Here is a 26,859-nt window from a genome sequence, read left to right on the forward strand (position 1 = left end):
AAAAAGCAGCATGTTTGCCGTGGCCGTGATCTGGTGCTAAAAGGAGCGGCCTGTACATCCCCTTAATTTCCAGAAAATGGGGCTAGGATTGGAGTCCTAGGGTTGGCCCCAGCCTTCATCACTACAAAGATGTCAATAGGAGGAGGGCTGGGTGGGACTCATGTGTCTGATTGATTTTAATGGGTCTATTTTTTCTTGCAATAATCTACATAAAATCATAATGTATAGATAGACAGCAATAACAACAACAACCCAATAACAACAACCATAGCAACTGCAATATTTAAATGCCTATATTTAATGTTTCCCATTGCCTTCTCCTAAGGCTGAGAGAGTGTGACTTCTCCAGTCACCCAGAGAATTTCTATGTTGGAGCTGGGATTCAAACCCTGATCTTCAGAGTCGTAGTTCCACTATGCTCAAACCACTAGGCCACACTGGCACCTACAACATGGACATCGTCTCACTGGGCCATTGTATGTCATGGACTTGGCCCAGCTTACTCATCCATGGAGGTTATTTTGCAAGCCCCCTTCTCCTCCTCCATTTCCAGGCCCAGCTCCTTCTGCATACCCTCCAACTCTCCCAGTTTGGCAGGGACCCTCCCCTGGTTCATCCTCTGCCCTCCCACCTTTTCAGCTCCTCTTCAAATGCCACAGTTTCCTCCTCCTCCTGCCATTTCTCCCCTTCTCTTCAGCTCACTGCCATTGCTGCAAACTGAGTCCAAAGGGCAAAAGGAGTCTGCCCTCCATGAAGACAGCCAAGGAGAAAGGAGAAGAGGGGCCCTTCCCAGAGGCTCAGGCAAAAGCAAACAGCTGCAGCCTCTCCTAGTTTGCTCTCCTTTCTTAGAAAGAACCTGGCAGTCTTGATCATATTCTGAGGTTATTTGGTCCCAGCCTCCCTTTGATTCTCTTGGATCCTTCTCCAAAATCTCAGGGCCCCACAGAGACTCCCAAGAGAGGAGAGGAGGCCTGGCAGCCGGAGAAGAGGGGAGGAGGAGGGGGGCTTCCTTGCTTCCAGCCCCCAAAGCTGCCTCCCTACAGAAGACCCTCCAGACCTCCATGGCTCCAAAATGGGGGCACTTTCCCCTCAGCCAACCTTCCCACAGAAGAACCAAAATTGGGGGTCCCCCATCGCCATCTCAAGGCCCAACCTTCCCTTTCCTGCCAAGGAAACCCAGAAAGAGCCCTTCTTCTTCCTAAGCAGCCAACAGTCAAAGCCACCAGCCTTCTAGAACCCTATTCAGGCTCCAAGCCAACCTCCAGCATTTCCCAGAATTCCACACTCTCCCTCCTCCCAGCGGAGGAGACCGAGAGACGAAGCAAAGGGTGCAAACTGCAGGAAAAAAGAGTTTATTTTCTTAAACTTGTAATTTCAGTTGTGTCCCTTTATGAGGGAGAATGGCATATTATTATTATTATTATTATTATCAACAACAATTAAGATATTTAGGCACGTTACAGACCGCCCATTAGGTGCGGCCTGTAGGCGCAACTTTCCCTGCCGGATCGGGGCCTCAGCGGCCAGAGCGGCAGCCGCTGAGGCCCCGATCCGCCGCTTTCCGGGCTGCTGGGAAGCGGCAAAAGGCCCCTTCCCTGCAGCCTGAAAAGGGGTGTCCCTGGGGCTTCAAGCCCCAAGGTCACCCCGCGGCGGCGGGGAGAAGGAGAAAGGGGCCGTTTGGCCACTCCGTCTGAAGGCTGCGCCCAGCGGACCAAACGGGGAAGGAGCTCCGAAATGGATCTCCTTCCGGGGTTGTGGAAAGGGCGCCCTAGGCGCCCTGCCGCAACCCCGATACGTCACAACCGTGCCACCTCGTTTGGAGGCGGCGCAGCCATGACGTATCGATGACAGCGACCATGTGGAATGGCTGTTGCCATTTTGTGCGCGCACAGCGCGCACTAGGGTTAGGGCGGTGCGGAAGCACCGCCCCGCCTTAACCCTAGTACGCGCTGTGCGCGTACTTTTAAGGCCATGTGTAACGGGCCTTAGTTTCTTGTTCCTAAAACCACAGAGCCTTGTGAAATCTCAAAGACTGTGTTTATCACACGGAGGTGTTTGCAGCTCTTTGCAGCTCAGATCCGAAGCCACTGCGGGTCCAACGATGCGAATTCAGGTGATAACGTGAGTGTTATCACACGCAATTCCTTTCTATGGGGCCCCTTCCGTGGGGTTTCCAAAGTGATTCCAAAGTGATCCCTCATTTTGGTGAAATCGGTAACAAGTGAATTCACAGAAATCACTTCCAAGCTCACTCTGATTCCACTCCGAATTGGTCTGGTGTGGAATGCAAATTCGCTTCTGCTCCGTTTCACCATCACAAGCCCCCTGGTTGCAAATTTCCCATGATGCAGTGCTGCAATCCCCCCATTTCCTTCTGGTGGTCCTTTTGCTTTCAGGGCAACTGAGGGGGGGAATAGGCAGCCAATGGGAGCGGAGGAAGGAGGCCACGCCCCCTCAGGAATGGGGAGCCAATGGGGAAATCACATTAGTCCCCATAGACTTCGGTTTGTTTTTTGCATTTTGTATATCCAAACAAATACCCACCTTGGTTTTGTGTTCTATGGTTTAGTATCATTCAATATATCTGTGAGTGTTTTTGTATATACATAAATGTACATTCCATGAGCATGTTATGAACATCTATTTTATAGTCTTATTTTAACAAGTTCATGTGTTTTAAATGTTTTATATGTTTTATATCCATTTTGTTGTTTAATGGCCTGTTGGCTGAAATAAAATAAAGTTGAAAGTTGACTTCGGTTTTATCAATAAAGAACATTCCTAATACAACACCGCCCTCTTGTGGCTCCTTAGGGCACTGCCGCCTCTTTGGGCTTCTCACCAACTTCTATCCTGGACCGCCATCTGGTGGTCACTCTTGGCAATTCACTAATAGCAGTTAACCAAATTAAACAGGCTATAAAACAACAACATGAAACAAGCTAATCAAGGAAACTGTTACATGGATTTGTAATTGGTTGACCGGCCAAACCGAAAGGGTGCTCAACAATTACTCCTTTTCATCCTGGAGAGAAGTGACCAGTGGTGTGTCCAGTGGGGTTCTGTCCGGGGCCCAGTGCTATTCAACATCTTTATCAATTACTTGGAAGACAGAATTGGGGCCATACTTATCAAATTTGCAGATGGCACCAAATTAAGAGGAGTAGCTAATACCCCAGAGGACAGGATCAAAATTCAAAATGACCCAAATAGACTAGGAAGCTGGTCCAAAGCTAACAAAATGAAATTAAACACAGAGAAATGTAAGGTACTGCATTAAGGGAGGAAAAATGAAATGCACAGATATAGGATGGGGGACACCTGGCTGAATGAAACGATGTGTGAAAGGGATCTAAGAATCAAGTAGACACAAGTTGAACCTGAGTCAACAGTGTGATGCGGCAGCTAAAAAGGCCAATGCGATTTAAGGCTGTATCAATAGAGGTATAGTGTCTAGATCAAGGGAAGTAATAGTCCCACTCTATTCTGCTTTGTTCAGGCCCCACCTGAAATATTGTGTCCAATTCTGGGTACCACAACTCAAAAAGGATGTTGAGAAACTGGAGCATGTCCAAAGGAGGGCGACTAAAATGGTGAAGGATTTGGAAACTGCAATAGGACAGTCTCAATGCTTCAGGCAAGGAGCATCAGACTGAAGTCACAATGGGACAGTCTCAAATCTTCAGGCAAGGACCATCAGACTGAAGTCACAGTCGGACAGTCTCAATGCTTCATGCAAGGAGCATCAGACTGAAGTCACAATGGGACAGTTTCAAAGCTTCAGGCAAAGAGCATCAGACTGAAGTCACAATAGGACACTCTCAAAGCTTCAGGCAAGGAGCATCAGACTGAAGTCAGAAAGGGACAGTCTCAATGCTTCAAGCAAAGAGCATCAGACTGAAGTCACAATGGGACAGTCTCAATGCTTCAGGCAAGGAGCATCAGACTGAAGTCACAATCGGACAGTCTCAATGCTTCAGGTAAGGAGCATCAGACTGAAGTCACAATGGGACAGTCTCAATGCTTCAGGCAAGGAGCATCAGACTGAAGTCACAATGGCACAGTCTCAATGCTTCAGGTAAGGAGCATCAGAATGAAGCCACAATGGGACAGTCCCAATGCTTCAGGCAAGGACCATCAGACTGAAGTCACAATAGGAGAGTCTCAATGCTTCAGGCAAGGAGCATCAGACTGAAGTCACAATGGGACAGTCTCAATGCTACAGGCAAGGAGCATCAGACTGAAGTCACAATGGGATAGTCTCAATGCTACAGGCAAGGAGCATCAGACTGAAGTCACAATGGGACAGTCTCAATGCTTCAGGCAAGGAGCATCAGACTGAGATCACAATGGGACAGTCTCAATGCTTCAGGCAAGGAGCATCAGACTGAAGTCACAATGGGACAGTCTCAATACTTCAGGCAAGGAGCATCAGCTGCCCTCAGTTCGCCTCTGACATCTTCCTCCTCCACATCTTTGTTATGCCCAAGTTTGGAAGGGCAACCTGTTTAACCTGAGAGCATGTAATGAAAATTTCTCTTTCTGTGGACTTACTCAGAGCAGGGCTAACACAGATAGTGAGACACCAAATTTGGGTTTAAACACTATACATGTAACATTTATTAAATCACAAACATAATACAAACATTGATTATCAAGAGGTCTTTCATTCACTCACAGATTCATACAATACTCTCACACACTTTCCTTCCGCCGGACATTGCTCAGTTGTCCTCGAAGGCTGGGGATGACATCATTGCTGCGCATTTGGTGCCAACAAAATTAGGGTGAAAGCCAAGGCTCCTTATACTTTTCTTCTCTCTGGGTTTTGGCTGCTGAAGTCTGGCAATATTGCAGCCCATTACTCAACTTCTTCTTTTCGGGAGGAGACAGCTGTTCAAACAGTCCACGCTGTTCAAAGGCAGGTCGTTTTGTTCAAATTAGTCCGTTGTCCTGTCAGTTCCTCTTTATTGCGACTCAGGAGAAAAAGCACCTTCCTGGTCATACTTCGACACACCTGAACAGCACCTGGCTTCAGCTTCCAAATTCCTCAGCCTTTCCTCGTCTCAGTTGCCAAATCCCTCCTTCACATCAATGCTCTGCGCGGAAACATCTTCTTTAGTTCTTTATCTTGTTTTAAAACACCATTCCTTGGCTCTTTGGTTCTTCAGCTCTTGGTTTAAGTCAGAACTCACACATTTGTCTTACATCTTTAACTTCGACACCATCCACTTCACACGGTCCTTTTTTCCTTTCTGTCTTCCTCCATTCGATAAACGTCTACCTGGGGTTCTTCTGTCCTGGGGCAGCTATCAAGGGACTCCCCCACTGCCAGGTCCCAGGCTGTCACTCTGCCCCCCGACGGACTTCCTTTCCCCAGTCTGGGGCCGGAAACCCAAATCCTCCAGTGGTGGCCTGGATGGTGTGAGCTTCAGGAGGTTTCCCAGTCTTGGGCTTGGCCCTAGTTCCTCTGAAGAAGGCATCTGCTCCTCCATCACCGGGATCTTCAGAACCACCGGGTTCCCCAAGAACTCTTCTTGTTCCTGGGTCTCCATTGGAGGTAAAACTGTGAGACTTTGCAAACTGCGAGATCTGGAGTCAGTCCTATGCTCAAAAAATAAAACTCATTTGAAACAAAAGAAGCTTTATTGATGAATCCAGGCAGAAACATCCATTAACACCTTTTTGCAAAGTCTGAAGTCCGAAGGAACTTACTCAACCTTCTCTAATCGAGCCCCCAATTCCCAACCTAAAGCAACATAAGTGGAGGTTGCATAGATACCAAGGTTGTGTATACTTCCCTTCCCTTCTCCCAGACAGCCTCACCTTGAAGAGCGGTGTTCCCAAGCCAGCTTCACTCCTCCTTGAGAACCATCTACAGCTGCAACCCCATCCCCTCTCTCCAAACGCCCTCCTTCATCTAAAAGCCACTCTGTCTGTCCTTCTAATTTCCCACTACGTGCTTTCTATAACCCATCACACTACACTACCTACTATGAACTACAACTATAACTCCTACTTTAATAATCAAACCCTAATATTTTACTCTTTATGACAGAACCCTTATACACTGTTTCTGACATGCAATGAATGGGCCAGTCTCAATCCTTCAGGTAAAGAGCACCACCCTGAAGTCACAATAGTACCGTCTCAGTCCTTCATCCAAGGAGCATCAGTCTGAAGTCACAATGGGCCAGTCTCATTCAGGTAAGGAGCACCAGCCTAAAATCACAATATGTCATGAATACCTTTATTCATGCATTTATTCATTTGGGATTCATGCCATAAAGGTTATAGGTTTAGGTTAGAGTTAAGATAGATGGGATTTATGATGGGTTAAAATAATATGTTTTAATATGTGCTATAACAGAAGACACTAGAAAGAGGTAGGGAGATAATGGCTAAAGAATGTGATTGTTTGCTAGGATTGGAATGTGTGGGAATCACCTTCTAACAGAGGCTTGGGTTTAAAAGACTGGTCTCTGTAAAAGGAGGGGGAACATAGAAAGTTATTGGTTTTTTTATATTGTATTATGTGGTTATGTGTTTATGCTTATTATATTTTTATACGGTATCATATTAGATTGGGATTGATGGGGTTTCAATATATATATATACAACCCATAATGTTAATTAAACTGTTGTGTGGCTGAGTTCTGTGGTCCAAGGCATATGAGAACTTAATTGTCTTTAGAAACGCTGCCAGAATCCTGGATGGGAAGACATTGCGCAGAAAAGGGCGGGAGAATGCTCTGTGGGAAAGGGCTATCCAATTAATTAGCTTTATTGGTTAATGGGGTGAGGTTAATTGATATGGTTATAAAAGTAATATATCTATACTTTCTTTCATTCCTGACAAAAAAGTCACTTCTGTTGCATATATCTCCTTCAATGAAAGCTGTTCCTTTTTCAAAGTACTGCCTGTTGTGTTGCAAGAGGGGCTGCAATTAGGACCCTGACAGATATTTCTCTCCCCTTCCATTCAGCCTGCTATCCCAAAAGAGCTGGAGAGTATACCCAACCAACCACAGAACCTTCCCCTGCTCTTGTGTTATACCAGATCAGTCAAAAATACAACTCAGATAGTCCAGGATCTCCTTCTGGACGAAGAGGCTGACCTGGCTTGTTTCACGGAGACCTTGCTGGGTGATGAGAGCTCAGCCACCTGGGATCGGGCCTTACCAGCCGGGTTCTCCGTCAGAGAGCAGGTAAAGGGATGTCGCGTTGGTCCATAAAGACAATCTTGCTTTGCCCAGGATACATATCCGTAAGATGGACCACACTGAATGTATTTATTTCAGCTTAAAGATTAGGAAAAGTCTGGGGATTTTGTTGGTTTACCATCCGCCCCGTTCCGTAACAGACTCCCTAGCGGAGCTGACATCTGGTCTTTGAGCTGCTGCTGGATTCACCTAGGCTTTTAGTCTTGGGTGTCCGCAACATCCCCCTCGATGCCTCTCCTCAGCATTCACAGGGATTGCCAGGGCCTAGATGCTGCTGCTTATTCCGCTGGCGGCGTTTGCGGGAAAGGAAGGTATGCTCTGTGGGTTCAGCGGCCTCCCCTTCCTTCCCTCTTTTCTTCCTTTGAGGAGACTGCAATAGAGCCCAAAGTGCAGAGCTGGACTCAGGAGGGAAAGGCAGGAAAGGAAGGCTCTCTCTGTGTTTCTTGTGTGTGTGTGTGTGTGTGTGTTTGCCTCTGCTGTTCTTATGGCTGGGAATGGGGCTGAGGACTGACGAGAGAATAAAGAGTCAGTTTTGGGCACATTCAGAACTTCTGTGCATCAAAGAGTCCAGTGTGTTGAAATAGCAAAGAAATTTATTGAGAACACATAGAAATTCAGTGTTTAAGACAGTACTGACAACTCCAATCCAAACAATACATTAAAACCCCAAAATTAAAACATCACCCTCTTCCAAACCTAGCCCCACCTCCAGTTCCCACAGTCTATGCCCCACAGGTAACAAGGCCACCTTTGCCATTCCCACAACTTTATGTCAGTACCTGCCCTTAACATCCCACACATTGCAAAAGTTATCATTCCCATAACTATTCTACACATCTATAACAAATCCCAGCCCCCAAACTACCTAACCTATACTACGACCCACAATCTCCAGCCAAATTTACATCCCAAAGTAATTATCTATACTATTAGCAATTAAAACTTTAAAATAACAAAATACAACTTTAAAACACAAACAGACATATCGACACACAAAGCTTACAAACAAAAACACAAGGGCCTTTTCTTAGCACCACTGGATTGAAAATATATTTTTTGTATTCATTATTGAGAAAAATAATGTTAATTCACTACTGGGATTTGTGTGGCTTCTCTCCTGTGTGGATTCTCTTGTGTGTCACTAGGTTTGACCTCTGAGAATAATAGTTCCCACAATGCTGGCATTTGTATGGCTTCTCTCCTGTGTGGATTCTCTTGTGTGTTACTAGGTGTGACCGCCGAGAAAAACCTTTCCCACAATGCTGGCATTTGTATGGTTTCTCTCCTGTGTGGACTCTCTGATGTCTCACTAGGATTGACTTCCGAGAAAAACCTTTCCCACAATGCTGGCATTTGTATGGCTTCTCTCCTGTGTGGACTCTCTGATGTCTCACTAGGATTGACTTCCGAGAAAAACATTTCACACAACGCTGGCATTTGTATGGCTTCTCTCCTGTGTGGACTCTCTGATGTCTCACTAGGATTGACTTCCGAGAAAAACCTTTCCCACAATGCTGGCATTTGTATGGCTTCTCTCCTGTGTGGACTCTCTGATGTATCACTAGGCTTGACTTCTGAGGAAAACATTTCCCACAACGCTGGCATTTGTATGGTTTCTCCCCGGTGTGGACTTTTCGATGCATGACAAGGACTGACTTGTAGGCAAAACATTTTCCACAATGGTGGCATTTGTGTGGCTTCTCTCCTGTGTGGCCTCTCTGATGTACCACTAGGACTGACTTGTAAGCAAAATTTTTCCCACAATGCTGACATTTATGTGACTTCTTTCTTGTGTGGATTCTCTCATGACTGACAAGTGATTCTGTAAACAAGGAAAATGACACACAAGACAATCTCAGCGTTAAGAGAAGAAGATGTTACCCCAAGATTTAGCCCCAGATTCACCCCTCCCTATTTGAGATTAAATTAATAAAGTTGATGTGAGTGACCTGAGCATGACCCTGTTCTGGATGCCCCCAAATTCATATAATGATTGTATCCTTACTCATAGGAGCTACCAAAGAAGAGACTGAGGGAACTTTGATGAGGGAATCAGTGGAAGCAGATAGTCAAAGGACTGTTGAAAAAGTATTCCATTAACCATTTGCAAATATACTTTGATTGACAGCTGGCATCATATCCCATGAGACTGCCATAGAGTCATGAGTCAGAGCCCAAGGCATGATGCAAGCTAACTGCAGAGAATGCTTCATGCTGTTTGGCTCCAGGAGATGACTCACAATCAATACAGTATACAGCTCACATGCGGATTGGTGTGCATTGGATTGTAGTTGTGTGTACAAGGGATGGTGAAGGTGATAGAAGTCAGAGAGGAGAGCTTGCAAATATTTGTATTATTTTGTGAATCAAGAGAGAGAATCTCCAAGGATTTAAATGAAACGAATTTGTTTCTGATTTATTTTTAAATGAAAAATGGCCAGTGTATTGCCAATATCTGGATATTTGTTTCCATACTCTGCTGTGTTATTCTTGAGCTGCATCTGGGAGTGTCACCCTCAGATTGCGCTGTATATTGGCTTGTGAGCACAATAGGAATTCAGAGCCAAGAAGGACCAAGAGCCAGTGTGCTAATCCTTTTTTTCTGAGATATTTCCAACAAGCACCCATTGCATTCAATTTCGTTTCAAACCATTCTCTCCCCCAGGAATCTTTCTAAAATGATATAAACCTTTTTGAACACTCGGTTTCTGACCCCAAGAAACAATTACAGTATAAATATCTGCCCTGACTGACTGTTCTTCGACGTCAGTCCAATTACAGACAGACAGTCTGTCGGTTTACGTTGCTAAACACCTCATTACACTCACCAGCTCCACGTGCTATGGAACTTACTGACTTCTCTCCCCTTTCTGGACCCTCAACAATTGCAATCAAGATCCACGTACGTAAAGTTTTACCATTAGCAAAGCCTCACACTATTCACCACTCCCACCTTTGTTACTAGTTCTTGTGTGTGTGTGTGTGTGTGTGAACACCTATATCTGTATATACGTGTATATACGTGTATATTGCTTTTCCCCTAAATAAAACATAAAAACCTATTTCAAATGCATTTGGAGTTCTCTGTGCTTCCAGGCCTGGTATAGTTGAGCTGAATCCCAAGGTTGCTTTTGCCCCAACCAAACTATATATCTGCTTTCAGCTAAGCACCACATTCCCCTAAAAGCATAGCACTTGGGAGTGTCCTTCCCAGACTCCAGCATTTTGGGTAACAAAGGGCCTCTGGAATCAACCATGGATCTAAGCAAGCTCAGGTAGGAAAAGAAACATTAGAGGAAAAGCAGGTTTGTGTCCCCCTTTCCTCCCTTCATAGATATTACTCATAATTGCTTAATGGAACCCCTAAAAATATCTACAAACAAGGATTTGAGCCAATTCTCAGAAGTTCTCTCAAACCAGTTCTTAAAATCTGTCAGGTTCATGGCTGCCTCCCAATCCCCAAGGCCCCTCTCCTTTGGTGTCTCTCCAATAGTGCCTCACTAAACTACAAATTCAAATATTCTACAGGATGCTGCTATCACAATCAAATTGCGCTTGAAAGGGATCAAGGACTCCTAAAGGCCAATGTGATTCTAGGCTGCATCAATACGAGTATAGTTTCTAGATCAAGGGAAGTAATAGTGCCACTCTGTTCTGCTTTGGTCAGGCCTCACTTGGAATAATCCTGTGAATGGTTCTGGGCTCCACAATTCAGTTGGAACATGCCCAGAGGAGGGCAACCAAAATGGTGAAGGATCTGGAAACCATCAAGCCCTATGAGGAGCAGCTTAGAGAGCTGGGTATGTTTACCCTGGAGAAAAGAAAGTTAAGAGTGGATATGATATCCATGTTTAAATATTGGAAAGGGTCATCGTATTGAGGATGGAGCAACCTTGCTATCTGCTACTACAGAAAAAGGAGACACCACAGTGGATGCAAGCCACATAGAAAGAGGTTCCACCTAAACATTAGGAGGAAACTTGGGACAGTAAGAGCTCTTCCACAATGGAATATACTCCCTTAGAGTTTGGTGGAGTCCTCTTCTTTGGAGGCCTTTAAACAGAGGCAGGATGGTGTTTGGAATGTGTATTCCTGCATGGCAGAAGTGGGTTGAACTGTATGGCCCCTGTGGTCTATTCCAACTCTATGATTCTATAATGCTAGTGGATTCCGATTCCTTACCCACAGAGGCCACATTCTCATAAGTCTCCATCATTATATAATTGTACATAAGCCGCTGCTTCTTCGTCAAGAGTTTCCATTCCTCCTCAGTGAAATATACAGCCACATCCGCAAAGGTCACCTGAAATAGAAAATAGCCCTCATCCAGAGAGTGACTAAGCAAAATGGGAGGAAAGCACATGGTGCATCCAAATATTATTTCATCACTTCACAATTCAGTACAGGAAATAAACTTGAAATTCTGTCAGCAAGAAAAACAAACTCCTGCCTTCGAGATCCAGTTTGTCTCAAATCTTTTCAATATAATATACAATATAATAAACAATATAATTTAGGCCATGGCTGGGATATAGAGGATGGATCATGATACTCACTATCCCAACACATACAGTACATTTAGCCACCAAAGAATTATAGTGCATTTAGACATTTCTTGCCACATTTTAGAACGAAATGTCATTATTAAAAAACATTTCTGGGGAGCACTCTGGGCTTGAGGGCCACTGGACCCACCCCATATTTAGATCCAGAGATGTTCTCCCATAGCGCCCAATATTTGACAGATTGGAAAAGCAGGGCACATGTGGACAAGTAACCCAGAAGGCGGTGAAGATGGCCAAAGTTGATTATGAGAAAGATCACACAAGCTAGGAAGGGCACAGCAGTTTACTTTTGCCTCAGTCTCCTGGGAAGGGCCATATCCTGTCTCCTTCTTTCATCTCCTCTCCCCACTTTTGAGTTGATGGGGTGCAAACTGAATGACACTCAGGAATTGAAGTGAGCTGAGAAGGGGGAAAGTGGGAAGAGGAGAGAGCAACCGGGACATTTTTAAAAGCCCCTGAAAAAGTGACAGTCCTGATACAGGATTAACCAGGACTGTCTCTGCTAAACAGGGAGAGTATGTTCTCCGCTTGCTTTCATGAACTGGCCCAGCAGTGACACAGATGGAACTAATAGTCAAGAACCTCGACTCACCAAGGAGTTCTTGTAGGTTTGCATCCTCTTTGTCTTGGAGCCCAACTCCCTCCGCTTGGCCTCTGTGTCGGCCATCAGGTGGACAGGGGTCCTGGTGGTCTTGCAATTGGGACACTTCCAGCAAAAGGTGCCCCAAAGCTGTGTCCAAAGGGAACGAGATGAAGTTCCTGAGAAAAGAGACCAGAGATTCAAAAAAGGACGCAAACTGGATCTCCTATAAAGAATTAATCCAAATAGATAGAACAGGTTATAGAGTAAAGACACGAGAAGATCCTAATGATCAGGGTTATGATCTTTCATGGTTCTTTTACAGACAATTAAGAAAGCTCTTCTTAATGGATAAAAACAATACATTATTGGCAAATCAGACTCTGATCTGGAACAGGAAATAATGTTGACTAAAGAGAACAGCATCCTGCTTGTGAGATACACAAGTGACATATGTCTCCTTTGGGCCAATGCAGAGGTGGGTATTCCCTTCCTCTCTCTGCTCCAAACAAAGCCCCCTGGATCTAGCACAGATTCACTGCAGCTCCCCTACACAACAGATACTCCATGCCTTCTTAGAGTGGAGGGGGATCAGGGTATGGGGAATTGGAGAGGGCCCTGGTTATGTCCCTGTAGCTAGATGTGAAATGAGGGCATCATAACTAACTAACTAACTAAATAAATAATCTGCTGAAACCTTCGGCGGTCCCCAGTGCTTTTTGCCAGCATCAGCCACTTTCCCAAGAAGTCTGCATCCACACTGCAGAAATAAGACACTTTGACACTGCTTTAAACAGTCAGTGCTATGGAATCCTGGGCTTTTACTTTTCGGACACTTAGCCCTCTCTGCCAGAGAGCTCTGGTGCCACAACGAACTACAAATCCCAGGATTCCATAGGATGGAGCCAGGAGAGTTAACACACTTTAGAACTGGATTATTTCTGCAGTGCAGATACAGCCTGAGTCGGTTGTAAAAGGGCAGAAGCACCCAAGTCTTGTTTTTGCCTTCATAATAATGGGTTTCATTTAAAAGAAATAAGCAGTTTGCTTTTTTGTCTAATCCTTATTTTTGTTGTTATTGTTTGTTTCTATGTTTATTTGGGAATAATATGAGATGGTCTGGTCTGCCTCCTTCTTTCTTGCCTGAAAATCTCTTAATAAGGAAACGGGGGAGACATTTAAAATCTCCCAAAGGAGCCACTTTTGGCCTTTTTGGGGGACAAGCCTCCTCTTAGAAGCCAAAGCCCAATGTTTGTGAAGAATAATAATAAGGCTTGTATTAAAACTATCTTCCCCATTTCTGATCCCTTTTGAAACCCATGTTCCCCAGAAGGAGCAGAGCTGTGTAATAAGAAAACCCTCTCAGAAAAGAGACACAAAAGACACACTTCCTTCCTTTTGGCCCAAGGAGCCTGGCCTCCTTCTGACTCTGGAGCCTCAGGAGAGAAAGAGAAGCCTCTGTTCAACTGAGGCTCAGAGAAGGTTCTGGAACATTATTCCCCACAGTCACAAGCAGAACAAAATGGCCGCCAGAACACAAAATTGGATTCCATCCAATCAGGGCCAGGGATGATGGTAGGGATGGGGATTCCAGCCAATCAGGGATAAGGATGGTGGGAGGGATGGGGATTCCAGCCAATCAGGAATAAGGATGGTGGGAGGGACAGGGACTCCAGCCAATCAGGGCCAAGGATGGTGGGAGGGATGGGGATTCCAGCCAATCAGGGATAAGGATGGTGGGAGGGACAGGGACTCCAGCCAATCAGGGCCAAGGATGGTGGGAGGGACAGGGATTCCAGCCAATCAGGAATAAGGATGGTGGGAGGGATGGGGATTCCAGCCAATCAGGGCCAAGGATGGTGGGAGGGATGGGGATTCCAGCCAATCAGGAATAAGGATGGTGGGAGGGACAGGGACTCCAGCCAATCAGGGCCAAGGATGGTGGGAGGGATGGGGATTCCAGCCAATCAGGAATAAGGATGGTGGGAGGGATGGGGATTCCAGCCAATCAGGGCCAAGGATGGTGGGAGGGATGGGGATTCCAGCCAATCAGGGATAAGGATGGTGGGAGGGACAGGGACTCCAGCCAATCAGGGCCAAGGATGGTGGGAGGGACAGGGATTCCAGCCAATCAGGGCCAAGGATGGTGGGAGGGATGGGGATTCCAGCCAATCAGGAATAAGGATGGTGGGAGGGATGGGGATTCCAGCCAATCAGGGCCAAGGATGGTGGGAGGGATGGGGATTCCAGCCAATCAGGGATAAGGATGGTGGGAGGGACAAGGACTCCAGCCAATCAGGGCCAAGGATGGTGGGAGGGACAGGGATTCCAGCCAATCAGGGCCAAGGATGGTGGGAGGGATGGGGATTCCAGCCAATCAGGAATAAGGATGGTGGGAGGGATGGGGATTCCAGCCAATCAGGGTCAGGGATGGTGGGAGGGATGGGGATTCCAGCCAATCAGGCCAGGGATGGTGGGAGGGATGGGGATTCCAGCCAATCAGGGTCAGGGATGGTGGGAGGGATGGGGATGCCAGCCAATCAGGGATAAGGATGGTGGGAGGGATGGGGATTCCAGCCAATTAGGGCCAAGGATGGTGGGAGGGATGGGGATTCCAGCCAATCAGGGCCAAGGATGGTGGGAGGGATGGGGATTCCAGCCAATTAGGGCCAAGGATGGTGGGAGGGACAGGGACTCCAGCCAATCGGGGCCAGTGATGGTGGGAGGGAGGGGATTCCAGCCAATCAGGGTCAGGGATGGTGGGAGGGAGGGGATTCCAGCCAATCAGGGCCAGGGATGGTGGGAGGGACAGGGACTCCAGCCAATCAGGGCCAGGAATGGTGGGAGGGAGGGGATTCCAGCCAATGGCAGCCCTCAGAGTCTCCTCTGGAGCCAATCATGTGTAAAATACATATCATAAAAACATCACAAAGTATAAATTTCCAATTACAGTAATCGCAGGGCAGTTATGCTGTTATGACCGGAAGTAAACATATACACAGTTATGATTATATATACATGCTGATGTTGACCAGAACATGGGGGGGGTGTATACATGCGCAGGTGCATCCATGTGCATTCATATGTACCTCCATATTTCTCCATGCATTTGCTTATGTTGAAATTGTACGCAAGTAGAGGAGTATATATAAATGTGTGTGTTTATTCTAGCCAGCTGCAACAAATCCCAACCCCCCTCTACCTAACCCATACCACCACCCACAATCCCCAGCCAAATTTACAACCCAAAGCCATTATCTTTACTATTAGTAATTAAAACCTAATCTTAACAAAATATAACTTTAAAACATAAACAGACATATGGACAGACAAACTGTAAAAGCAAAATCACAAGGTCCTTTTCTTAGCACCACTGGATTGGAAACATAATCTTTGCATTCCTTACTGACAAAAATAATGCTCGTTCACTACTGGGATTTGTGTGGCTTCTCTCCTGTCTGGACTCTCTGATGTGTCACTAATAATAATAATAATAATAATAATAATTGTTATTTATAACCCACTTTTCCAAAAATAGATCAAAGCAGGGTACAGCAAAGGAAAAAATATAGCACAATATGCAATATAAAAACATACAGTATAAAAGCATCATAAAAATAACCCAATACTTTAAAACACTATAAAATCTACAACAAGCGTTAAAACCAAAGAAGACAAACTAGCTACTTAGAACCATTGCATATCAGGGGAGAACAGCATGTAATCAGGGCACATGGGCCAAAGCTTGTCGGAAGAGAAAGGTCTTTAATTCCTTCCTAAAAAGATCAAGGGAGGTGAAGGAGCTTGACTTCATAGAAAAACATTTCCCACAATGCTGGCATTTGTATGGCTTCTCTCCTGTGTGGACTCTCTGAGGTTTAACTAGGTTTGATTTCAATGAAACACATTTCCCACAATGCTGGCATTTGTATGGCTTCTCTCCTCTGTGGACTCTCTGATGCTTAACTAGGACTGACTTTGATAATATTATATGTACTTATATATTCTTCTATATATTATACTTATACAGTCTGCCCTTCTTAAACATGGATTTTTAATAGCATCCATGGCCAGAAAAAGTTCCACAACAATATAAATACAAAATATCAAACCTTGATTTTCCAGTTTTTATTACGGACTCCATTTTGCTCTTTCATTATAGTCAATGGGACTTGAACATCCACGTATTTTGTTATACAATGGGGATCTTGGAACCAAACCCCGGCCTACAACAAGGGTCCACTCTGTGTGTGTGTGTGTGTGTGTGTGTGTGTATTATCATCATATATAATCCATATATCTATATCTATATTTCACGTTAAAACCCATCAATAGTTTTTCCAGCAAGCCTGGAGTTTTTGGCGCATGCGCAAAAGCCTCCTACAGCGCCATCTGCTGTCCAGGAAAAAGTTTGCGTGGGAAGGCCCTGTGGCGAATAGAGCCTCAAGCTGAACAATGAAAAGGCAGCTAGAGCTCAGCCAATCAGGTGCTGGCTGAGAAGAGGGGAAAACCAACCGGTGGCTGTCAGTTGGAGAAGAGTCCAGTTGGGACTTTGGACTCTGAGGGGAAGGCTCTAGGCAAGGCAGTGTGAGGGCTTGGGTTGTTAACAGTCCTCCCAAGGGACTGGAAACGGGGTTTTCCTTGAGTCCAAAGGGAAGGACTAGGGTCGCAAACAGACTCTAGGAAAGAGAGGGATGGGTTGCGTACCTTAACTGTGTCAATAGTCTATGGGGCTTGGGCCCTAGAAGGGAATTTGGTAGCACTAATTATTTATTCATATTGAACATGCTTTGAAACGAGTTATATTTATTCCATCCTGTATTACAATAAGCCATTGTTTTTATTTTAAACCTCACTTGGCTCGTGTTGAGGTTAAAAACACCAACGCTACCTATAGCTTAAAATATTTGGTGTGCCTCACACATATTTTGGTGGCAGTGGTGGAGTAACAAAAGTCCCAAGCACCAGCCACAATAGAAAGGTTGCCCTCACAGGCCCAAACTCCTGAGGTGAGTTTTGGGGCCTTAGGCTGTGAGTATTGGTAGTGTGCTTTGCTTTACTCTGCCCAGAGACAATGACCAGAGAGTGGAATCGCTGGACAGATGTGGAGGTCCAGTACCTCTATCACTGTCTGGAGAGGAATGTGGACCTGGACCTCATAATCTACTCAAAGATTGCCAGAAAGATGAGGAGAAGGGGTTTGAGAGGTCACAGATGCAGGTGGCCTCCAAGGTGAAGGTGATGAGGACGGCCTTCTATCTTGCCATGCGTGAGCATGGCAACAGCTGCGCACCATGCCACAAACCTCCAGTTTTTGATGAGATGTGGCATCTCTGGATGCTGGCTGGGGGTCCTATACTGGACCTCAATGCCGCTGCAGGTGAGTCTTGCTTGTTGACATTTCCTGTACTGGGGTGCTATGATTGGTTGTCTTGAGGCACCTGAGCTCATTTCTGCACTTGTGTCTCCTGTTCCTCTTTCCTCCACACTGAACGCCAGGGGAGGCGTCACAGGGCGGCCATGCGGAGTCCACCTCGCCCGGAGGAGGAAGACAATGGGGGTACACCCCATCACCCTGAAGGTTGGCTTATGAAAATATATATGTATATAGGTATATCTTCTCTTCTTGGCTTTACTTCACAAATGAAGATTCAGGAAGGACTCATCCGTGCTTTCTACAAGCGCGTTGATGACGTTGAATGTATCCTTCAAGCCTGTGCAATGGATTTTTCTGGTGCAGCACAGCGTGCACAGAACTGGCCTCACCCTTTAAACCAGAGGTTCGACTGCTCATGCCTTGACAAGCATGGACGGTGGCAGCGAGATCCTCGGGTCGTAGGTTTGATTAGAGTTTCCTTCATTTAGATGGTTGACCTTACAGGTTTAGATGAGCACCATCTGCCTGGGTTTGGGATTAGAGTTTTCCTTCTCCTAGGATGGTTGCCATAACGCTAGAGATAGCTATATAGACAATTAATAATATATATACATATATGATACACACACACACACATATATTTTTACACACACAGGTAAAATTATATATACATACACATATGTATATAACTACATGTGTGTGAAGATGCACATGTTCAGACAGATATCTATGGTTATGTATGCAAAGACATGTTCTATGCAAGATTTATGTTTAGAGACTTGAAACGGTTATGAGTTGCCTTCAGGCACTGGAGCTCATTTCTGAAGCCAGTAGCTGTTCAGATTAAGGTATAAGTCTGAGTGCATTTAGATAGACATACCTCCGCATATATACATATATGGACACATCCATCTGTTGTTGTCCATTGTTCTGGTCCGTTGTTCCAGGTGATGCTGGAGAAGAGGCCCTGCCTCCAGCGGAACCAGAGGCTGCAGGCGATGAGGAGAGGGACTCCTTGCCCAATGCATCGCTCACCCGGAGGCCCAGCACCAGGAAGGCCAGTCCCCCCACCTTCACAAAGGCCCCATTCCCACTCCCTCATTTGCCCTGGACAGAACTGGGCAGATCCAGGTGCCCCCATATCGAATCTCCCCGGAAACAAGTTCCTACTACCCTTTACCTCAATCGGGGCAATCTACCCCCTGAACTTGATCTGATCATGACCGGGGCTGAGTTCATATTTGCCAGCAGCAGGGAACAGCCGGTTGTTTCCAAAAAGAAAGGGTCAATAGTCTGCTTTCAGAAAAGCCGCGCTAAGGGGGATTTGCCCTGGATCTCTTGTGCAAGCCCCTGATGGAGTTGTGTTAAAATCGGCGCGAGTGTGAACTTCCAACTTTTAAACCGGTTTGGGAAGCAGGGTAAAATGTAGTCTGAATGGCCCCTACATTTAAAGGTGAAGGGAGCAAGAAACAGCAAGCAAAGTCAAAACACTTCCTTTGACCATTGCAGCATTGGAGCGTGTCGCCACCCTCGAACTGTCAATCGCTCACCTGCAGCAAGGCCAGGAGCAGCACAGAATGTGGCTATACAACTCGGTGTGTGGCACTCCCCACAACAACGATGTGGGTTTTCCTTTTTTTACTTTCAAAAATGTTTATTACACTGAGATATTCCCATGAAAGTATTTAAATTACCAAATATCGACCAAATATTAACTATTAATTTAACAGAATGGTATCACCCGTTTCTTCAAATGTTTTAAGACAACTCTGTTCCATTTCTAAATATTCTTTTGGTTTCCCTCTTAGTAAGGCAGATACTATATCCATATTTCTAGCTTCATGTATCTTAATAATAATAATAAAAGTTTTATTTATAGACCGCTATTCCGCAATGATCATAGCGATGTACAGTAAAAATTGCAATACAATACAAAAAATTGCAAGGCCTCTCTCCCCCTCAAGATCGTGGTCGGGGGGAGGGCTCTTAGTCTTGCCAGGCCAGGCCTCGTCTCTCCCCCTCAAGATGGTGGTCGGGAGGAGGGCTCTTAGTCTTGCCAGGCCAGGCCTCGTCTCTCCCCCTCAAGATGGTGGTTGGGGGGAGGGCTCTTAGTCTTGCCAGGCCAGGCCTCGTCTCTCTCCCTCAAGATGGTGGTTGGAGGGAGGGCTCTTAGTCTTGCCAGGCCAGGCCTCGTCTCTCCCCCTCAAGATGGTGGTTGGGGGGAGGGCTCTTAGTCTTGCCAGGCCAGGCCTCGTCTCTCCCCCTCAAGATGGTGGTTGGGGGGAGGGCTCTTAGTCTTGCCAGGCCAGGCCTCGTCTCTCCCCCTCAAGATGGTGGTTGGGGGGAGGGCTCTTAGTCTTGCCAGGCCAGGCCTCGTCTCTCCCCCTCGAGATGGTGGTCGGGAGGAGGGCTCTTAGTCTTGCCAGGCCAGGCCTCGTCTCTCCCCCTCAAGATGGTGGTTGGAGGGAGGGCTCTTAGTCTTGCCAGGCCAGGCCTCGTCTCTCCCCCTCAAGATGGTGGTTGGGAGGAGGGCTCTTAGTCTTGCCAGGCCAGGCCTCGTCTCTCCCCCTCAAGATGGTGGTTGGAGGGAGGGCTCTTAGTCTTGCCAGGCCAGGCCTCGTCTCTCCCCCTCAAGATGGTGGTTGGGGGGAGAGCTCTTAGTCTTGCCAGGCCAGGCCTCGTCTCTCCCCCTCAAGATGGTGGTTGGGGGGAGGGCTCTTAGTCTTGCCAGGCCAGGCCTCGTCTCTCCCCCTCGAGATGGTGGTCGGGAGGAGGGCTCTTAGTCTTGCCAGGCCAGGCCTCGTCTCTCCCCCTCAAGATGGTGGTTGGGGGGAGGGCTCTTAGTCTTGCCAGGCCAGGCCTCGTCTCTCCCCCTCAAGATGGTGGTTGGGGGGAGGGCTCTTAGTCTTGCCAGGCCAGGCCTCGTCTCTCCCCCTCAAGATGGTGGTTGGGGGGAGGGCTCTTAGTCTTGCCAGGCCAGGCCTCGTCTCTCCCCCTCGAGATGGTGGTCGGGAGGAGGGCTCTTAGTCTTGCCAGGCCAGGCCTCGTCTCTCCCCCTCAAGATGGTGGTTGGAGGGAGGGCTCTTAGTCTTGCCAGGCCAGGCCTCGTCTCTCCCCCTCAAGATGGTGGTTGGGAGGAGGGCTCTTAGTCTTGCCAGGCCAGGCCTCGTCTCTCCCCCTCAAGATGGTGGTTGGAGGGAGGGCTCTTAGTCTTGCCAGGCCAGGCCTCGTCTCTCCCCCTCAAGATGGTGGTTGGGAGGAGGGCTCTTAGTCTTGCCAGGCCAGGCCTCGTCTCTCCCCCTCAAGATGGTGGTTGGAGGGAGGGCTCTTAGTCTTGCCAGGCCAGGCCTCGTCTCTCCCCCTCAAGATGGTGGTTGGAGGGAGGGCTCTTAGTCTTGCCAGGCCAGGCCTCGTCTCTCCCCCTCAAGATGGTGGTTGGGAGGAGGGCTCTTAGTCTTGCCAGGCCAGGCCTCGTCTCTCCCCCTCAAGATGGTGGTTGGAGGGAGGGCTCTTAGTCTTGCCAGGCCAGGCCTCGTCTCTCCCCCTCAAGATGGTGGTTGGGGGGAGGGCTCTTAGTCTTGCCAGGCCAGGCCTCGTCTCTCCCCCTCAAGATGGTGGTTGGGGGGAGGGCTCTTAGTCTTGCCAGGCCAGGCCTCGTCTCTCCCCCTCAAGATGGTGGTTGGGGGGAGGGCTCTTAGTCTTGCCAGGCCAGGCCTCGTCTCTCCCCCTCGAGATGGTGGTCGGGAGGAGGGCTCTTAGTCTTGCCAGGCCAGGCCTCGTCTCTCCCCCTCAAGATGGTGGTCGGGGGGAGGGCTCTTAGTCTTGCCAGGCCAGGCCTCGTCTCTCCCCCTCAAGATGGTGGTTGGGGGGAGGGCTCTTAGTCTTGCCAGGCCAGGCCTCGTCTCTCCCCCTCAAGATGGTGGTTGGGGGGAGGGCTCTTAGTCTTGCCAGGCCAGGCCTCGTCTCTCCCCCTCAAGATGGTGGTTGGGGGGAGGGCTCTTAGTCTTGCCAGGCCAGGCCTCGTCTCTCCCCCTCAAGATGGTGGTTGGGGGGAGGGCTCTTAGTCTTGCCAGGCCAGGCCTCGTCTCTCCCCCTCAAGATGGTGGTCGGGGGGAGGGCTCTTAGTCTTGCCAGGCCAGGCCTCGTCTCTCCCCCTCGAGATGGTGGTCGGGAGGAGGGCTCTTAGTCTTGCCAGGCCAGGCCTCGTCTCTCCCCCTCAAGATGGTGGTCGGGAGGAGGGCTCTTAGTCTTGCCAGGCCAGGCCTCGTCTCTCCCCCTCAAGATGGTGGTCGGGGGGAGGGCTCTTAATCAACCAATCTTCTATAGAAGGATTAATTGCAGATTTCCAAACTTGAGCAAATAAGATCTTTGCACATGAGACCATATATAAAACAATTATATTGTATTTTACTGACTTTATGTTGTGTGTCATGTTTAGTAAAAATAAATTTGGTTCAAAGGGAATATTTATATCCAGAATGTTTTGGATGGTTCCATGAATCCTTTGCCAGAATCCTTTAGCTTTAATGCATGTCCACCAATATGAAAGAAGCTTCCCTCGGGTTCCCCGCATTTCCAGCACTTAGTATTACCAGTTTTGTATCTCTGGTGGTTTTTTTGGGATGTTAGATACCACCTGTATAACATTTTGATATCATTTCCTTTATAGTTTTGGCACAGAGTGAATTTATTTGTTCCTTTCCATGATTTTTCCCATTCCTCTATAGTTATAGATTTATTTATATTATGTGCCCATCTTACCATGCTGTCTTTAATAATTTCATTTTCTAGATCTTTCTTTTAATAACTTATAATATTTGATATGTGTTTACCTTTTTTGTCCATCATAATTTTATCTATTTCATTGTTATCCATCGTTAACCCAGGAGCTTTATTGTCTGCCTTAAAACGATTGTTTAATTGGTTGTATAAAAACCATTCCTTCATGTTTCCTTTTTCATTAAGTTCTTCCATAGATTTCGTATTGTATTTTCCTTCTGGTGTTTTATTTATTAAATCTCCATATCTTAGCCATGGAGTATCTTTGTCCTTTGTTCTATTGTAATAGGCCTCTTGCAATTACACCCAAAACTGATGTCTCATTTTATACCATACTTTAAGCAATGATCTTCTTATAACATGATGGTTAAAAGTATTATTATCTTTTGATTTTGTATACCACATATATGCATGTATACCAAGATTCAGGTTAGCTTTTTCTATATTCAATAAAGTCTTGTTTTCTAATTTGAATCATTCTTCTAGTCATTTGAGACAAGCTGCATAATAATACAGCTTAAAGTTTGGTAAGTTACATCCCCCCCCCCCTTGAAGCAAAGATCATTTACTAAGGCAACCATAACAGTTTCGACTCCGTATCCCACCCTGAAGCCAGTTTGAAATGGGTCCAGATAATCTGTCTCATCCAAGACCGCTTGTAGATGAAGAGCAACTGCCCTCAAAATTATGTTGGTTAGAAATTGAAGACAGGAGACCAGTCTGTAATTGTTCATGTCCAAGGGATCTAGGGAGGGCTTTTCCATAAACGGCCGTAACACTGCTTCTTTTAAGCATGATGGAAAATAGCCCTAACTAAGAGATGTATCTATGATATATTTCAGGTGATATAAAAAGGGCAAGGGTTGGGAGGGCAAGTTCTCCTCTTCACACTTACAAGGAGCTTGTCCACATCCTCAGTACTCAGATTCAAACTGATACAGTATGATCTTACTCATGGACACCTCACTTATAGCCTCCGCAATAATGCTGACGTCCAATTTGGCTCTTATCTGAGAGACATTATCTGTGAAATAGTCATTTAAAGCATCATAGTTAGTTATGGAAGGCTCTAGTAATGGGTTCCGGGGGGAAGGTGCCTGAAACAGGTCCCAAATTCCCCCCCCCCCCGACTTCAGCAGTCCCTTTATGCTTCTCTTCCCTTGGCACTTTCATTCCTTTCAGATGCCCCAAAGACCCCTTCTCAGCATGCGCAGGGATTGTAAGGCCTTTGCTGCTGCTGCTGTTTATTCCATTGTCGGCCTTTGGAAGAAGGGAAGGACTGCGGCCTTTTTTCCTTCCTTCCGGAATGGAGCCCAAGCTGCAGAGCTGGACTCAGGAGGGAAAGGCTGGGAAGGCTGTGCTTTGTACATATAGCTCTGTCTCTCTGAGTATATATGTGTGTTTGCCTCTGTTTTTATGGCTGGGAATGGAGCTGAGGGCTGAGGAGAGAAGAAAGGGTACATTTTGTGCCAATGCAGAATTTCTGTACATCAATGAGTCCAGTGTGTTGAAACAACAAAAACTTTATTTCAAACACATAATCAGAAATTCAGTGTTTAAGTCAGAGCTGCCCTCCCCAAACCAAACATTAAAACCCCAAAACCTAAAACATCACACTCGTCCAAACCTGGCCCCCACCTCCAATTCCCACAGTCTATGTCCCACAGATAACAAGGCCCCCTTTGCCATTCCCACAAACTAGCCCTTTCTGTTAATACCTGTCCCCAACTTTCTTCAGCCAACATCGAACAAATTCCAAATGCTATCATTCCCATAACTATTCTAACCAGCTGCAGCCAATCCCACCCCTCTGTTTAACTAACCTATTCCACCACCATGATCCCCACTCAAATTTATAAACGAAAGCAATAAGCTATAATAAAGGCAAATAAAACCTCAAAATAACAAAATATAAATGAAAAACATAAACAGGCATATGTACACACAAACCTAACACACAAAACCACAAGGGCTTTTTCTTATCACCACAAGATTTAAAATATATTCTTTGTTTTGCTTCTTGATAAATATAATGTTAGTTCATTTCTGGAATTTGTGTGGCTTCTCTCCTGTGTGGACTCTCTGATGTCTCACTAGGTTTGACTTCTGAAGAAAACATTTCCCACAATGCTGGCATTTGTATGGCTTCTCTCCTGTGTGGACTCTCTGATGTGTCACTAGGTTTGACTTGGAAGAAAAACATTTCCCACAATCCTGGCATTTGTTTGGGTTCTCTCCTGTGTGGACTCTCTGATGTGCCAATAGGTATGACTTGGAAGAAAAACATTTCCCACAATGCTGGCATTTGTATGGCTTCTCTCCTGTGTGGACTCTCTGATGTGCCAATAGGTATGACTTGGAAGAAAAACATTTCCCACAATGTTGGCATTTGTATGGCTTCTCTCCTGTGTGGACTCTCTGATGTGCCAATAGGTATGACTTGGAAGAAAAACATTTCCCACAATGCTGGCATTTGTATGGCTTCTCTCCTGTGTGGGCTCTCTGATGTGCCAATAGGTATGACTTGGAAGAAAAACATTTCCCACAATGCTGGCATTTGTATGGCTTCTCTCCTGTGTGGACTCTCTGATGTCTCACTAGGTGTGCCTTTGAAGAAAAACATTTCCCACAATGCTGGCATTTGTTTGGGTTCTCTCCTGTGTGGACTCTCTGATGTGCCAATAGGTATGACTTGGAAGAAAAACATTTCCAACAACGCTGGCATTTGTATGGCTTCTCTCCTGTGTGGACTCTCTGATGTCTCACTAGGTGTGCCTTTGAAGAAAAACATTTCCCACAATGCTGGCATTTGTATGGCTTCTCTCCTGTGTGGACTCTCTGATGCATCTCTAGGACTGACTTCCAAGAAAATCTTTTCCCACAATGCTGGCATTTGTATGGCTTCTCTCCTGTGTGGACTCTCTGATGTGCCAATAGTTGTGACTTCTGAGAAAAACCTTTCCCACAATGCTGGCATTTGTATGGCTTCTCTCCTGTGTGGACTCTCTCGTGGCTGACAAATTTTTCTGTAAAGGAGGACAATGACAGACAAGACTGAATCTCAGTGTTAAGAGAGGAAAGTGTTGCCCCAAGACTTAGCTCCACGTTCATCCCTCCCTATTTGAGATTAAACTAATAATGTTGGTGTGAGTGACCTGAGCATGACCCTGTTCTGGATGCCCCAAATCCATATAATGACTGTATCCTTACTCAGAGCTACCAAAGAAGAAATTGAAGGGGAACTGTCATGAGGAAATCAGTGGAAGTAGATAGTCAGGCCGTTGAAAAATATTCCAATAAATATATGTAAAAATACTTTGATTGAAAAGTGGCATCATTTCCTGTGAGACTGCCATAGAGTCTTGAGTCAGAGCACATGGCATGATGCAAGCTAACTGCAGAGGATGCTTCATGCTGTTTAGCTCCAGGAGATGACTCACAACCAATACAGTATACAGCTCACGTGTGGATTGATGTGGTTTGGAGTTGTGTGTACAAGAGATTGTGAAGTTGATGGAAGTCAGAGAGGAGAGCTGGTACATATTTGTTTTCTATTGCAACTCAGGCTAAAGAACCTCCAAGGACTTGGAGGAAATCAACTGTGGCTGTGAGTTATTTTTATGTGTGGAAAGTGGTTAATGCATTGCCAATGCCTATATCTGGAGATTTGCTACTGTACTCTGCTATGTTATTATTGAACTCTGGGAGTGTCGCCTTCAGACTGTGCTATACATTGGCTTTGAATGGGACCAGAATTCAGAGCCAAGAAGGACCTAAAAGCCGGTGTGACAATCCTTTTTGGCTGAAGTATTTCCACCAAGCACCCATTTAATTTAATTCAGTTTCAGACAATTCTTTCCCCACCCAGGAAACATCCTAAAGCAATTCAAACCTTTTTGAATGCTCAGTTTCTGCCCCCAAGCAACAATTTCAGTATAAATATCAGCCCCAACTGGCTGTTCTTCAGCATCAGTCCAGTTGCAGACTTACACTCCGTTGGTTTACATTGCTAAACACCTCACTACACTCACCAGCCTCACTTGCTATAGCAGTTACTGACTTCTCTCCCCATTCTGGACCCACAGCAATTGGAATCAAGATCCATCTAGGTAATGTATTACCATTAGCAAAGCCTTACACTATTCACCACTCCCACCTTTGTTACCTAGTTCTTGCATGTGGTGCGTGAACACCTATATGTGTATATGTGTGTGTGTGTGCATGTATTTTGCTTTCCCCCTAAATAAAACACAAAAGCCTATTTGAAACGCCTCTGGAGTTCTGTGTGCTTCTGGGCCTGGTATAGTTGGGATGAATCCCGAGGTCACTGTTGCC

The 26,859-nt window shown here is 46.2% G+C and overlaps 2 protein-coding genes across 2 annotated transcripts in view; one reads left to right on the top strand and one right to left on the bottom strand.

Moving 5' to 3' along the window:
• Positions 1–26,859, top strand: part of LOC149290393 (uncharacterized) — a 155,544-nt gene that overhangs the window by 101,133 nt on the left and 27,552 nt on the right. The window lies entirely within an intron of this gene.
• Positions 24,538–26,859, bottom strand: part of LOC149290396 (uncharacterized) — a 186,141-nt gene continuing 183,819 nt past the window's right edge. Inside the window, exon 5 of the mRNA XM_089489270.1 lies at positions 24,538–25,481. Coding sequence (XP_089345396.1) covers positions 24,565–25,481 — 917 coding nt within the window. The 3' untranslated portion in view covers positions 24,538–24,564. The remainder of the gene's footprint in view (positions 25,482–26,859) is intronic.

Source organism: Sceloporus occidentalis, unplaced genomic scaffold (assembly GCF_023333645.1).
Source record: "Sceloporus occidentalis isolate IW3139 unplaced genomic scaffold, rSceOcc1.0.p SCAF_39, whole genome shotgun sequence".
NCBI classification, from domain to species: Eukaryota; Metazoa; Chordata; class Lepidosauria; order Squamata; family Phrynosomatidae; genus Sceloporus; species Sceloporus occidentalis.